Source organism: Cryptomeria japonica, chromosome 2 (genome assembly GCF_030272615.1).
Source record: "Cryptomeria japonica chromosome 2, Sugi_1.0, whole genome shotgun sequence".
Taxonomy (NCBI): domain Eukaryota; kingdom Viridiplantae; phylum Streptophyta; class Pinopsida; order Cupressales; family Cupressaceae; genus Cryptomeria; species Cryptomeria japonica.
The window spans coordinates 653,937,342-653,951,982 of record NC_081406.1 but is presented as its reverse complement, the minus strand read 5'-3'; the positions used below and the strand labels follow the sequence as shown (position 1 = coordinate 653,951,982).

Genomic DNA, 14,641 nt, shown 5'->3' with positions numbered 1-14,641 from the left:
ATGAGTGGGGGTTATTGAAAAGGTGTGACTAGTGAAGTCACCCTTCCTCCTATATTTAAGGAGGTTCTCTCTCATTTGAGAGGGTGAGAATTTGGAGCTTTATGGTGAGTTGTATCACTATGCATATGAGGTATTATTGGCCATGTGGAAGTATTGGAGGAGTGTCCCCAGGTTCATGTCTATTTTATGATAGACTATATTTGTAAGTGTTTTAATTAAATGATGCTTTATGGGGTTTTTTACCCAAAAGGGTTTTCCCCATGTATATCTTGTGTAATGTGTACATTTTGCATGTATGTTTCATATTTCATTTACTTTATAATCTTGTTTATAATGATTAGTATCCTAAGATCCTAATTTCTAACAAGAGGGTAGAGTAGAATACATGCTTCTCGGAGTCATATTCTTCCCTTTTAACTTTTGGAAAATGTGGCTTGTTGTTTGATTCTATCCGAACATCTTGCTGCATAGTGTCCATATTGATCACACCTAAAGCACTGAATGTGAGACTTGTCTTTCTTAGATGACCTTTTCTCATGTCGGTTCTTTCTCTTCTTGAAATGTTTCTTCTTGTTTTTCTTGTTGGAGTTGGTATTTAGGACATGGAGATCTTCATCTATGTTCTTTTGTTTGATCCCCTTCTTATTTAGCCTGGACTCCTCTTGAAGACAATATGTTCTGAGCCTATCAAATTTTGGATATTTAGCCCTTGCACTAATGCCTTGGACGAATGTTTCCCATGTACTAGGCAACCCATCTAGAGCAATGAACGTTAGCTCTTTGCTCTGGATCTCATATCCAAGTGTTGCCAGTTCATCCCTTAGGGCTGATATCCACATAAAGTATGCATTGATTGACTCTCCTTTGTTCATACTTATATGATTTATTTCCCTTTTTAGAGCCAAGGTTTTACTTGCGTTGTTTATCTCAAATGCACTCTCGAGTGCTTTGAATATATGGTAGGCAGTCTCATGCTTTGTTATTATTGGCATAATGTGATTTCTCACTCCATCGACTATGATCTACATGGCTTTTTCATTTCCCTCAATCCATGTCAATTTGTCAGGTTCATTCTCTAGTTCTTTCGATTCAACTTTTACGAATGATTCAACTTTATTTTCTTTTAGAATCATCTTAATTCTGAACTTCCATGTTGAGAAATTATCGCCTCCTTCAAGTCTGTCCTCAAATCTGATAGCATTAGCCATGGAAAATATGATGTCTATATCTTCGATTTGAACCTCTCAAATTTGAATGCCTTAGGTTCGATCAGTGTGGCTCTGATACCATGTAAATGTTATTCAAATTTATGTTCAAGTCTAAAGTTGTATAATTTTGTTATTCTTTTACTGATATTTACTATTGCTTCTTATGTTACAGGTTGCTGTAGAACACATTATATTATTTCTATGCATCTACAGCATTTCATATGACATATACTTATAAGCAATGCCCACCGATCAAGGCATGCCTTGACCAGACATGTCTCTTGACATGCCCGATCAAGACATGTCTTGATCGGTGCACAAGCACCGCTTCATTAGAGTGTTATGCCGATAACTATCGGGTCACGTCATTTAATATAATCAACCGATTAACAAATCGGGTCACGTCAAATAATATAATCAACCGATTAACAAATAGAGTCACGTCAAATGCTGTTGATATAACAACCGATAACAAATTGGTATAATGCGAGATTAATATGATAACTATATCATATGATAGCTATGATAGTTATCATAAGTCCGGTCTGTTCTTATTACAATCACAACATGTGTAATATGATCATAGCATGATCGATTATGTTTGATAATGATGTCCAAACGTCAAACTGTGCAATCCGATGTTTTGGATAGTGAATGCATATAAAGATGATTATAACAAGTTTATTTATTTAATCATGAGGTCTACCATTTAGCTTGTAGTTATATCGATAAGGTAGATGATTGAATGAGAGATAAATGAAGTTTCTCATTCAATCATTTATCTTACCGAAGCTACTAAGTTTCAACATGATTGGATGACACAAAATATAATAAGAATCCAAAAAAGAGTTACAAAAAGGCAACACAAAAAACTTGTCCAGTACTTGAAACTCAAAAGTTTAAAATGTCCCCACAATTTCAATTGTTTTATCACCTAGACCAGCATCCTCCAAAATATCTACAGTACTAGCAGTTCAAGTAGCAAAAACTTGGTTAGCATTTTTTAAGTTAAATAAATTTGGATATAAAAAAGTAAGTGAATGAAAGAAAAACAATGACAACTAATTCATAAGGACATGTATAATTAGGGTAATTACTATTTAACATAGTGACATGAAAAGTTGTGTCAAATTATAGGGACAGAGGATGCAAGGCCTTTTCAAATTAGGGACCTGGAGTATATCGATATGTGTACAACTATATAATCATAGATAGCTGCAAGAAGATATGGGTATGGGGAAAGAGTCCCTGTATTAAGCCATTCAATTAAAAGTAAAGTTAGATGATGTCATGCCCCCTCCTTGATCCTAAATGAAATAATTATTATTTTTTAATTAATTACCAAAGAATGATTATTTGAAACTCATTAAATTAATATTTATTACTAATAAATATTCAAATAAAAAATAAATTATAAACATATTTTATATATTATAAACTATAAACATAATTTACATTTTCTTAATTGTAAACATAATTTATATATATTCAATAATAAATAATAATAAAACAATTAAAAATACAAAGGAGTAAACAATGACTAAAAGAATCATATAATGAATAATTGTCATTGATGTCAAAGAAATTTATGATGAACTTATTTAATGCCTAGAAATATACTACTTACATATATATATAAAACCTAAATGAAATAATTATTATTAATTAATATGATATTTATTAATGAAGGATTAATTAAAATTATTAAATATTATTATTTAATTAATATTCATTAATAATAATATTCTGAAAATATTCAAATAGAGTAAATTAATATTATTATAAACATTACACATGTTTATAACGATGTCTATATTAAAGGGGGACTTGAGAAGTCATTTGTTTAGAACTAACAATAAGCAATGAAGCAAACAACCATTATTATGGAGTTTAATAATACGAAAACAGCAATACAGAAGTTTTCAAGCTTATCGAGTTACGATGAGCAAGTATTAAATCTTCATTGTCACCACCCAAAAGAGTATATTAAATAATGTTGTCACCAAATCATTGTCCACTAAGGGATGCGACTATCAAGAGCATCGGTACTAATCATTAAAGACCACAAATAACCCAATCGATATCATTTTTCTAATCCTCATCCACTAATAACAAGAAATGATTCGATTAACTTTTGGGAAGGGCCATGAGCAAGGAAGGGATATGTCCATTCCAGTCCATGGTAGACCATAGACACACGGAATTTAGGATTGACAAACAGAGATAGCATTCTCCACGAACAAAGGGATTATAATCAGGCATAGTGACCAGACCAAGGCATAAGCATAAGACCGCATAATCTTAAGGCCGTTATTCAGAAACAGTGTCCAAGGTGTATGCGTACAAGGGGACATAACAAATAAAGTGATTAGGGAGAACTCAGAAAACATATATAAATTCAGCAGCATTTATAATTATCTTGTGGAAGCAGATTATAAAGGAAGGAATACCATGTGGGGATCTTTGGTCTGACAGATATCAGAATTAAAGAAAAAGGACTTCAATAGGAATTCAGATTTATTAGCATTAGAATAAATTTGCCAAAAGTGCTTTGTGGGCCCCAAACAATAATTACTTAGATTCCTAAAATAAAAGGATTCTCAAATGATGATTGCATCAATTAGAAAAGATTTTGGAGATTCCACAATTATTTTGTGTTTTTAGCAGCAGCTCCACTAAATTGAATGGGACCCACTTGGAAGACTTAGAAATATTGGTAAAAGGGCAGAGAAATATGTGTGAGTAAAATAAAATATATATATTTAGAGAGTGAAACAGTGTGTGTTGGGGGTGGAGAAATATAAAAAAAGAAGATTATTCAAGGACACTAAAATATGAATAAATAAAGCAAATGTAATGAAATATGTGTAATATATTAATTAAATAAAGAAGATATCAAAAGGCATGTCTTTTGGATAAAAGACATAGTTTAAAGGTATATAAGGAAGAAGTGGAAAGTATGAAGGATGCGAAGAATAAAATATATACTACAGCAAGAGAAAAGTATAAGTAGGTGCTGGGTGAGAAATAATATTATATCAGATCTACACATAAGACAAGAGGTCCATACAGAATAGAGGAAAGGTATACGTATTAAAAAGACTATTGAACATAGGCACCAAGGACATGGATGAAAAGTAAGATTGCAGATCCAATGAAGAGAAGTGTACATAAGACTATTGTAGATCTACGGAGGATTGTATGAATAGATTATATAAAAAGACTGTGAAGAATTTTATGACAGACTTAGTAGATTTGTAAGGAGATGGTAATCAGTTTATGGGAGGTTAATGATCAGCATAAGTCAGACAAAGCTATCAAGATAAGTTCTACCTTCTGATTTATTCATAGAAATTTAAGTTAAAAATTATAGGGAAATGTCCTCAGATTTGATAATATTTAATTTATAAATGTTTTATAATTCTCACTATAAGTTGAAATTGTTGTCTCAGGACTGAATTAGGGAAAATCACAAGGAGGGACATTACAGATGATAAGGTATTTAGAAAAGAAAACCCAAAGTATCATAAATTCTGGATTCTAGTCTCCATCAATTGTAATTTGTGGCTAATGATAATTCTAATAATTTGAGTGTGAGCACAGAAAAGGTAAAAGTGCATGGCAGTAAACACTTGAGAAGCTGTTTTCATAATTATGCAACTACTTTTGAGACTTTTCGATATTTATTCCTATCACAAAATTAGATCTAGTCAGGTTGCATTGAATAACCAATGAAGTTGACAGTTATTATGAAGATTTATAAGCATGTCCAAATTCACTAAATGCTAAAATATGCTAAATAAACTGATAAAGAAGAGTCCCCAAAAACACATTAATGTAGGGCATTGCCAAATATAACAACATTTTGAAAACCTAAACTTGCAATTTAGATTCAAGTAAAAGACGTCACCTTATATGATGAAATAGACCCTGATGAGGAAAGGTATGTGTGTGCATGTGTTGATAGTTCACACTCAACAATGTACACTTGTCTTTTGATTATCATGTAGAGATGAATGCATTTGCACATTTAAATAACATAGCAAAAAAGATGGAGCACAAGGAGGAAGCACTAACTTGAATGCAAAGGTTGAGTAGTGGGCTTATATCCTTTTTGACATTATCTCTGATTAGCCCATAGATTTTCTCTAAATAAGCTGTCAATTGTTGTTTGAAGAGAATGACTGGATATTTTGCTTCCACTTTAGTAACCTCCGGCCCAGCAGAGATTACGCCTATTCCCAAAGAGCCAAAATTTGAAGGTGATTTGAATCCCTGAAAACGAGTAAATGTTAACATATAAAAAAGAAGTGTTTCTCCAAAGAGATCATATTTAACTACTTTTTTAATCAATAAAAAAGCAAAATACATATTACCAAAAAAAATTGATGATTTGCATTAGTGGTTTCATCTGAGTATTGCCAATGTTCTGTTGTTAGAATGTTCTTAATGCATTTAAGAGATACAGATGAGAAGAGCAACCAACATTCAAGGTGTAATTTTGGATTTTTCTTTCCTGTTTTGATAAAAGACATTTTACATATATGTAAGAGTACCGCATTACAAAAACCCATAAAAGCATAAACTTAAATGAGCAGATTAAAAGAGAAAAGTAGAGTGTGCAGACTAAGGATAAGCTCATGGAAACAAGAATACACATTCAAGAAAACAAGACGTGACCAAGGAATTGGATTCATTGACAAGACTATATTAGCTTATGGATCAGTGAAAAAAAAGCCAACAGAAAAGATAATCTTCGGTTGTTGGTCCTAGTTTTGTAGGTTGCCAAGAAGCAAGAAACTTCCACTTCTTGTATTGGAGAATCCATCAATACTCCGTACAAATGAATAATATGGATGGAGGTTTTGTGGGTTAGGGAGAGCCAAAGACTTTGATGAAGAGATTTACATTATCATAAAAATACCAGTTCATAGGGCAGGCTTTGTGGGGGCAAGCATCAACGGAAGAATCCCAAAAGGATTAATGAAGGAACCCATTCATGGGATTAATTGTGGGAAGAGAGAGTGAGTATAATTCAGGCAGAAGAAGGGAGAAGTGGGCAGAATAATCAAGAATGCAATCATTGTCACAATGCATAGAGGTATGTCTAGTGTTGGGGGAAGTGGTGGGAGAGAGTGCAATCATTGTCACAATGCATAGAGGTATGTCTAGTGTTGGGGGAAGTGGTGGGAGAGAAAGTGACAGGAGGGGTGAAAAGCATGGGAATGACATAGGGTGAATGTTAAGGTAGCAATGTCAACAAGTGAGAGCTGAAGGGAACCAAGGAAACCACAGGTGTGCAGAGTGAGAGACTTACAAGAGAGAACATGGTCCACGAGGCTTCCACCACCACCATGAGGAAAGCAAGTGAACCTACCAAAAGTAGGGAAGCAAGAGAGCCTGCTGAGAATGACTCTAAGATTCCTTTAATCAGAGAAGGTGTCTCCAATAGGCCATGAGAATAGTATTCTCATCAGCAAAAACTCTACGTAAACCAAACTCCTTTGGATCCATCTCAGGTAGACATAACTCATCCTCTGCAAGATCATGAATGGGTATCTAGTGGGTCCATACATAACCATTAAAGTTGTTGTGAGTTGTGTCAATCTTGCATCCTAATGTTCAGAACCAAAAAATGCAATTTTCAGTCTTTAGAACACAAAACTGTGGAAATGGACCTTAACTAGAGCAAGCAGGTTACAGCAACATGGATCTCTTTGAGATCTTCATTTTGTTTAGAGGGGCTAATCAGCTTTCTAGATCACAAATTTAACCTCTAGAAGGTTAGCCTCCCCATATGCAAATTTAAGAGCATCTATGATGCATAAGAGAGCTGTAAGAGGGAGTTACACTTGTTGACTAACATATGACACATGTTATGACATGTCATAAGGTGTCTATGTATGGAGATAATGGAGCCAAAATAGATCAACTGAGTTGATGAGTAGATTATGATGAACTTAGAATAAATGTAAGATACACACTATTTTTTACCGATAGACTCATCTTGCAATTCGGGCACTAGATTTTAACAAGGGATTTGGGTACCACATTTTGCATGGTTTTGGCTTATGGTATCCTAACTACCATTTGATGGTTAGATCAAGATGTATTGCTTCTCCCATTTATTGGATGCTTGGGATGGATATTTCATGGTGAGTTTTGTAGGTAATTTTACTTGCCAAAATTACTCTAGATCCCTTGTTGGTGATACTCTTGTGAAGGATTAGACTCTACAAGTGTACTATAATTGTTGATTACTGAAAAATACATTTGGTTGCTTTTGAATGTAAGATTTTTTTTTGAAAAGGGTTTTCCCCACATAAATCAATGTTAAGTTATATTTGTTTTTGTAATTTTGTGCTCCTTGTAACAGTATGATCAGTTTAAGTTTTGCATGTACCTCTCTCATAGATTAGTGTGAGAAGCATATTTTGCACCTCTACTTCCTTTAAAAAGTCACCCAAACAAATGATATCACCAACTATAGGGTATTTGGAGATCATTATGAAGAGGTCCAAATACGACTCCCCATCAATGTGAATGATGAAGTGGGTGAGGGTTAAGTATGGCAATGACCACATCCCAAGAGGAAGTGGTCCTTAATGAACTTGGAGCAATATGTATCTAGAATGGACATCAAAGGCTACCAATGAAACATTAGACGTAAGGTTTTCATGAATGAGGCAAGCCACCCCTCCTTAACCATGAACACCACAAAATCTACAAGTCTCACAATGAAAGGCCAAGACACAAAAGTAGCCAATGACAAAAGGGAGAGAAATGAATAGCTGATATTCATAGAATTCAATACCCACCCCAGAATCAAGGGCCACCTTTCAGTAGTTCACTAAACTACTTTATGCAGCTCAATGGCAGATCATTCAACTGAACCAGGAACCGTGAATTCAATCGAGAAGATCTTTAGTTGACCATGGTCAAGGGGTGTTCTATTTTGATGTAGTGCCTATTTCCTATTTTGAATGGAAAATGAGTCTTGTGATTACTAGTTTCACCTAATATTGGATAGATACATATACTTCTTATGAAAAAAAAGTTCTTACAGTTTTGAGTGTAATTCAGGAGGAGCTCATTCCAAGAGGAGAGACCATGGACTCCTCAACGGGCAAAACACCATCTCCACTGCAACTGTGGCGGGTTGAACAAACCAAAATACAGTTTCCATGGTAGAATGGATAAGGTTTAGAGCAATGAAGGACATAGAGGACTCCCAGGATCATAAACCAGGAACTTGACAGTTTGATTTGGATAGAGCCTTGGATGGTTAAGTTAGGGAGCTAAAAAGTGCTATGATTCAAATTGTTAAACATAGCCAAAGAGAATAGAACTGACCATTTATATTCAATGATACAAATTGCAACTTCTTTCTTCCTGGTGTTTTGTCTGCATACCTTGCACATTTATCACTCCGTATTTCAACACTATGTTTAAGTTGATGCACATAATTTTATGGTCTCACTTAAGGATCTAGAGGCACATTTTACAAATCTAATTGGCTTCTTTTACAACTTTACTATCATAATTAGCTCATGCACATAAATTTCAGGGACCCATTTTATTTGAGGCATCTAAGGATTTGAAGGCACTTTTCACAAGTCTAATTGACTACTTTGTGCAACTTCATTGGAAAATCTATCATCTGAAGCATACATTGATTCCATAAGCTTGTCATTTGATGAAGAACGTGACATTATGTTATTTGCAGAAAAAGCAGCATCAAACTCTTTGCCCCAATTTTATTGAAATATAGCCAGTCTGTAGGTGGATAGAAATATAATTATAAGGTCAGTCCAGTGTAGTGCTGTATAATATTTGATATCAATGATATTTCTTCTTTCTGTTCTAAGTTAGTAGGATTTTGTAACTCTCAGACTGTTCTAAAGGCAAACATGTAGGAAATTATTTTCAAATTTTGATCTGCTATGCTTTAGTATTTTTCTAATTCAAAAATGGGTCTTTCTTGTCGAACCATAAACCAAAAATAATATTATATACATGTTTGAAGTGCTTTCTTGAACACTAATGACCTACAAGCGGAATTTTATTCCGAAAAAGAAAAAATGGAACAATTCAAAAAATAATATTATATACATGTTTGAAGTGCTTTCTTGAACACTAATGACCTACAAGTGGAATTTTATTCCGAAAAAGAAAAAATGGAACAATTCAACGGATGTGCAAATTCCCAACTGGGAGTTGGCATCTCAGACAACACTGTTTCTGGGTATAGGGTCCCTTAACAGTAGATTCCTTTAGCAAAAAAAATGCATGTACAAATTCATCAAACAAAAATAAAAAATAAATCTACAATTGCATGCCTATTATAAAATTATTGTCCATTTGAAATAAATTGCAGTAAAGGAGCTCTAAAATTCTGCAATACATTATAAGTTTTGTTTCTTAGTAATTGATCTAGTTGGATGAATCAAATGATGTAGAGGATCAAATTATACAATCATATTTCTTGTACTTACTTGTGTCATCCTCTCTATAAGGGTGCTTGAACCAGCATAGCGACGTTGAGGTGTTGTAGAAACCCCACTCAATTTAATATTATGTTGTAGTAGGGAAATCAATGTTGATGTATTTGAAAGCCAATATGAGAAAGTGTCAATATCGTCCTTTCCCTGCTAACAACCAGAAAGTATTAAAAAAGTATAATTTGTTGCACTTTTCTTGAAGGCAAACATGTCTGAAAATATTTATATTGAAAAATGTGACAGAACCAAAAGCAACTAAACGTCTATCCTCGTACAAAGAAAATATTAAGTCCAATTTAAGGATGGGGAATTTAATATAATAAAAAAAATCAGCTGTTTACAGGGATTAATCCTTTCTTCAAAAACAAGAACACTAAATCAACAAAAGGAAAAATTACGAACTCCATATAGATGCACATTGACTTTGTCAATGTGTCATATAGGAAGCCATCACATTTGTGGGAATGCCATCTAGTTAGCTTAAGTCAATCTGCCCTTGTCTGATAGCCATGCCATGCTGTCATAAGGCATATTCCCTTCAGTCTAATTTGACATGATTCCTCCTAGCTCCTACAAACCACTATTACTGTGCTTGTACAGGAAAAGTTTATTCATACGTGCACATATGCACATTCACATGCATTGTCAGCATGATAATACAACCTGCTCAGATATAAGAGATTTACAAATGTCTAACAATTCTACTAAAATTTTGAAGAACTGTCACCGAACATATATATGCCATTTGGCAATCACTGCTTCCATCTTATTCAAGATCAAACACAAAATAAACAATAATTAACCTATTGAATCTCAAATAAATTAACAGTTTAAAATGTCAAATTGATAAAATGCTCTTATGACTGTAAAGTTCCAAGAATTCATTAAAGGCCAGAAAAAGTAACAAATTACTACATCACAAAAAATATATTAGAAACCCAGATTAGAACCTGTCCAGGGCAGAGATAAGTTGACAGAGATACAATATCAAAATACAGATATGGCATTTCATTAAAAAAGCACATGCACACATATATATCAAAAGACAGCATTTTTTTTGACACAAATCATAGCTATAATGAAATTTTCATTAGTTGAGAACTAATTTATGTTTATTGCTCCTTGTATGAAATGAATGAGCTGAGGAGCTCTATAATGAATTGTTCATGAGACACGAGACTTTTTGGAGACTTTGCAAAAGGGGTAGCAAGCAATATCAAAATGCTTGTGGGAAAAACTCCATGGTTAAGCATGCCTGAACTAGAGTAATTTTGTGAAAGGTAAGCTCCTGAAAAATTTTGGTAATTCACCATAGTGAACATCACGTAGATGCAGCAAGCGCTATAACTTTTCATGAAAGATGGGTTCTTGTGAACTATTACTTGTGACATATGGGTCCATTAAGGTTGACTTCAAACTACATGGTTGAATCCACAATAAACCATCACAATATTTTATACACTACGAAAACATATCCTGTTGAAACTTAGTAGCTTCGGTAAGATAAATGATTGAATGAGAGACTTCATTTATCTCTCATTCAATCATCTACCTTATCGATATAACTACAATTTAAGTATAGACCTCATGATTAAATAAATGAACTTGTTATAACCATCTTATATGCATAATCGATAATATTACTCATGCTGTGATCAGACCAGAATTATAACTACCATAGCTATCATATGATAGCATCGATTAATGCTATCATATGATAACTATAATAGTTATCATTCTAAAATGCATGTTAATACCGATCATTTATCTGTTGACTATGATTAACTTATCCCGATCATTTATTGGGTAACTATATTACTTCATGTTGCCCCGATTATTAATAGTTATCGGCATGTTAAATAACGTGACCGATAGCTATCAGTATAACTCATGATAAAGAGAAATGATGTGACTGATAGTTATCGGCATTAACATATGATAAGTGGTAATATTAGTTGAAACGGTGTCTATGCACCGATCAAGGCATGCCTTGATTGGGCATGTCTTAAATAACGTGACCGATAGCTATCGGTATAACTCACGATAAAGAGAAATGATGTGACCGATAGTTATCGGCATTAACATATGATAAGTGGTAATATTAGTTGAAACGGTGTCTATGCACCGATCAAGACATGTCTTGATTGGGCATGTCTAAAAGACATGACCGATCAAGGCATGCCTTGATCAGTGAAGCATAGAACTATAAGTATATGCAAATGAAATGCTGAGGATGCATCGAAATAATTAATGTAATCTTCAGAAATCTATGACATAAGAAACAGAAAATATTAGTAAAGAAATAATAATATATATAAATTCACACTTGAACATAAATTTGAATAGCATTTACATATCCCAATTCGTTCATAGATGTGATGTGATAATTGAAAATAATACATTGGTAGAATCACATGCTATCATTACATTTAGGATACTTATAAATTAAATTATCTGAACTTCAACTAATTAAACATAGATAAAAACCAAATTAGATATTAAAATAAGTTCCAAAAAATAAACTAGAGATTTTATACTCATGAACAATATCTTATTTAATATATTTACTAATATTAGATTATTTTATTATTTTACAACCCAATATTGAAAACGATGATCAATCAGGTGAGGGGTAAGGGCCCTCTCTCTTTCTATTAGAATATTAAGATTTTACAGAAAGACTCGAGCCCTGAAAAAGGACAGATAAAAAGTTCACAAATTACAATCATGACTATTTTTGAGTGACCTAGTGGGGACATTGGCAAGAGGTACCAAATAAGGATGGAAAAATATGGACGGAGACATGCACAATGACTAATAGAACATCATCATGCTTGATCCTTATCCAACTATATGGGAGAGGAGAAGCATTTAATGCCGACCTAAATCTTGTATAATTTGAGCTTTCTTGCACTTCTACAGTACATTTTCCTTCATCCTTTAGTACATCCTCAATCAATGGCTAAGAAGCATCTGTGATCTATTGTGTCATTTTCTTTTGAACCTCCTCCTTCATAGGAGTTTGAAGGGGGACATTTTTGCCTCCAAAAATGTTGTGCTAGATATCTATTGTTTTTGTTCCTATGGTGGATTAAAAGAAAGGTTTGGATCTAATTTGCACGTTTTATAGAGAGATGATGAGCTAGAATCCATGATGACAAATATCTCCATCAAGCATCACCAAAAACAAGTCATTGAGAATGACAATCATAAGGACAAGTCCTCTTTGATACTTCTCTTATACCAAGTAAGAAGATCATCTTCATGGAAGAAGGATTGGATTAAGTTATGATCAATTTTATTGGGAGATGTGCAAGTGATCCATACATCAGTCAGCCCATGCAGTTGATATCAATATTTATCTGTACATGACCAAAGATATTTACAAGCAACAATTAATGATTCTATAAAAGATGATCATAGCACAACAGATAGATCATACAAACAGATCAGTCATGCACCCGACAAAGTAGAACATGGTGATCAACTGATTACTTGAAGTTGATCAACATCGATCATACGGAAAGTCACAAATAATCAATAATGATTAGAGTAAAATTGATCATCAAGCATTGACAAATAATAAGCATGAATTACAACATAATGGTCCGATTGCCTTGATTAGATCGAAGAAGCCAGATATATTATGGTTAGAGACTAATATATCTCAATTAATCTTTAAAGATATCAAGTACAATATGATATGCAGATCGAATATGACAAAGTGAGACAAGCGTCAATTTAATTGGAAGACAGTGATTTGTATTATTAAGTAATATCAATTTAAGGAGAAGACAACTAATCGGATGATTATCTAAGATTATTAATAAAGAAAGGAGTTGTTAAATATAAAGACAGTGATTATGTGTACAAGGTGGTGGCAATTACAAGATCAATTGTTATGCCTTAAGATGACAAAAATTAGAGATAGTTATACAGTGATTATGATAAAAAGACTAATTGGTATTCCTTGGATGACAACCCGATTGTTATGAAGAGACAAAGGACATGTCTCTTGGAGGCATCCTATCGATTTACAAGATTAAGTAGGCAATTGATCTCTCTCAATCAATCATCATTCAGAACTTTTTTAATCTCTTATCCATCATTGGATCTGCTCATTGAGCATAAGCCTTTTTTGGCATAGTTCGGTTGCATAGTTCAAAGGCATTTATCAGAGACAGAACCATTGTTGCAAGCACATATTGCCAAGATCAGTATGTATATATATATATATATATATATATATATATATATATATAAAGGGATTTATAATCAGAAATAGCAATTCATCGCCATAGGCAATCGGAAGGTAATATAGCATACTCTCCATCATCAAATCAGAGAAGGCTGATATCTTCAGCATCGAACATGAAGATCATCTTGCATAATTGTTATCAGTCATATCAGATATAGCAGTGATCAATATTCAAAGTATTCTTTAAATAATATTATTATCTGTATATACAGCTTATCAATTGCATAACTTAAACATTCATAAGTGGTAATTCATAGTAATAATTGAGACTTTAAGGAAAGAAGTCCCTTCAATTGATTTTACAAGGTAATTGTCCCAAATTCATAAGCTATCTCAAAAGGGGACAATACATTTACATTTTCTACTCGGAAAATCTGCTACAAATTGACCTGTATCATAGCATCTGCAGTAGTAGAATGGCAACCCTTCATAGTCCAAAACTTGCGCCCAATTGCAACTTGCAACTTTCATGGTGATATCCACAGGAAGATTCTTTGAGATATCTGAATCAACTAGAATCCGATCATAAGTTTTATAAGTAAATATTGTAGTGACCCTGTATGTCACCAAAATTTACCTAAAATGTTGCTGATGGCTTCAACAAATGACTCCAGCTGGAATTGAAGTGGAAGATTTGGTAGGTGGACCCAAATCGGCATGACATCGAAGGATTC

At 33.4% G+C, this 14,641-nt stretch overlaps 1 protein-coding gene across 1 annotated transcript in view; it reads right to left on the bottom strand.

The window, feature by feature from the left end:
- LOC131038390 (myosin-11) overlaps positions 1-14,641 on the bottom strand; it is a 298,247-nt gene that overhangs the window by 20,365 nt on the left and 263,241 nt on the right. The window contains exons 30-31 of the mRNA XM_057970810.2: positions 9,704-9,856; positions 5,286-5,483 (exon numbers count right to left, since the gene is read on the bottom strand). Coding sequence (XP_057826793.2) covers positions 5,286-5,483; positions 9,704-9,856 — 351 coding nt within the window. The remainder of the gene's footprint in view (positions 1-5,285; positions 5,484-9,703; positions 9,857-14,641) is intronic.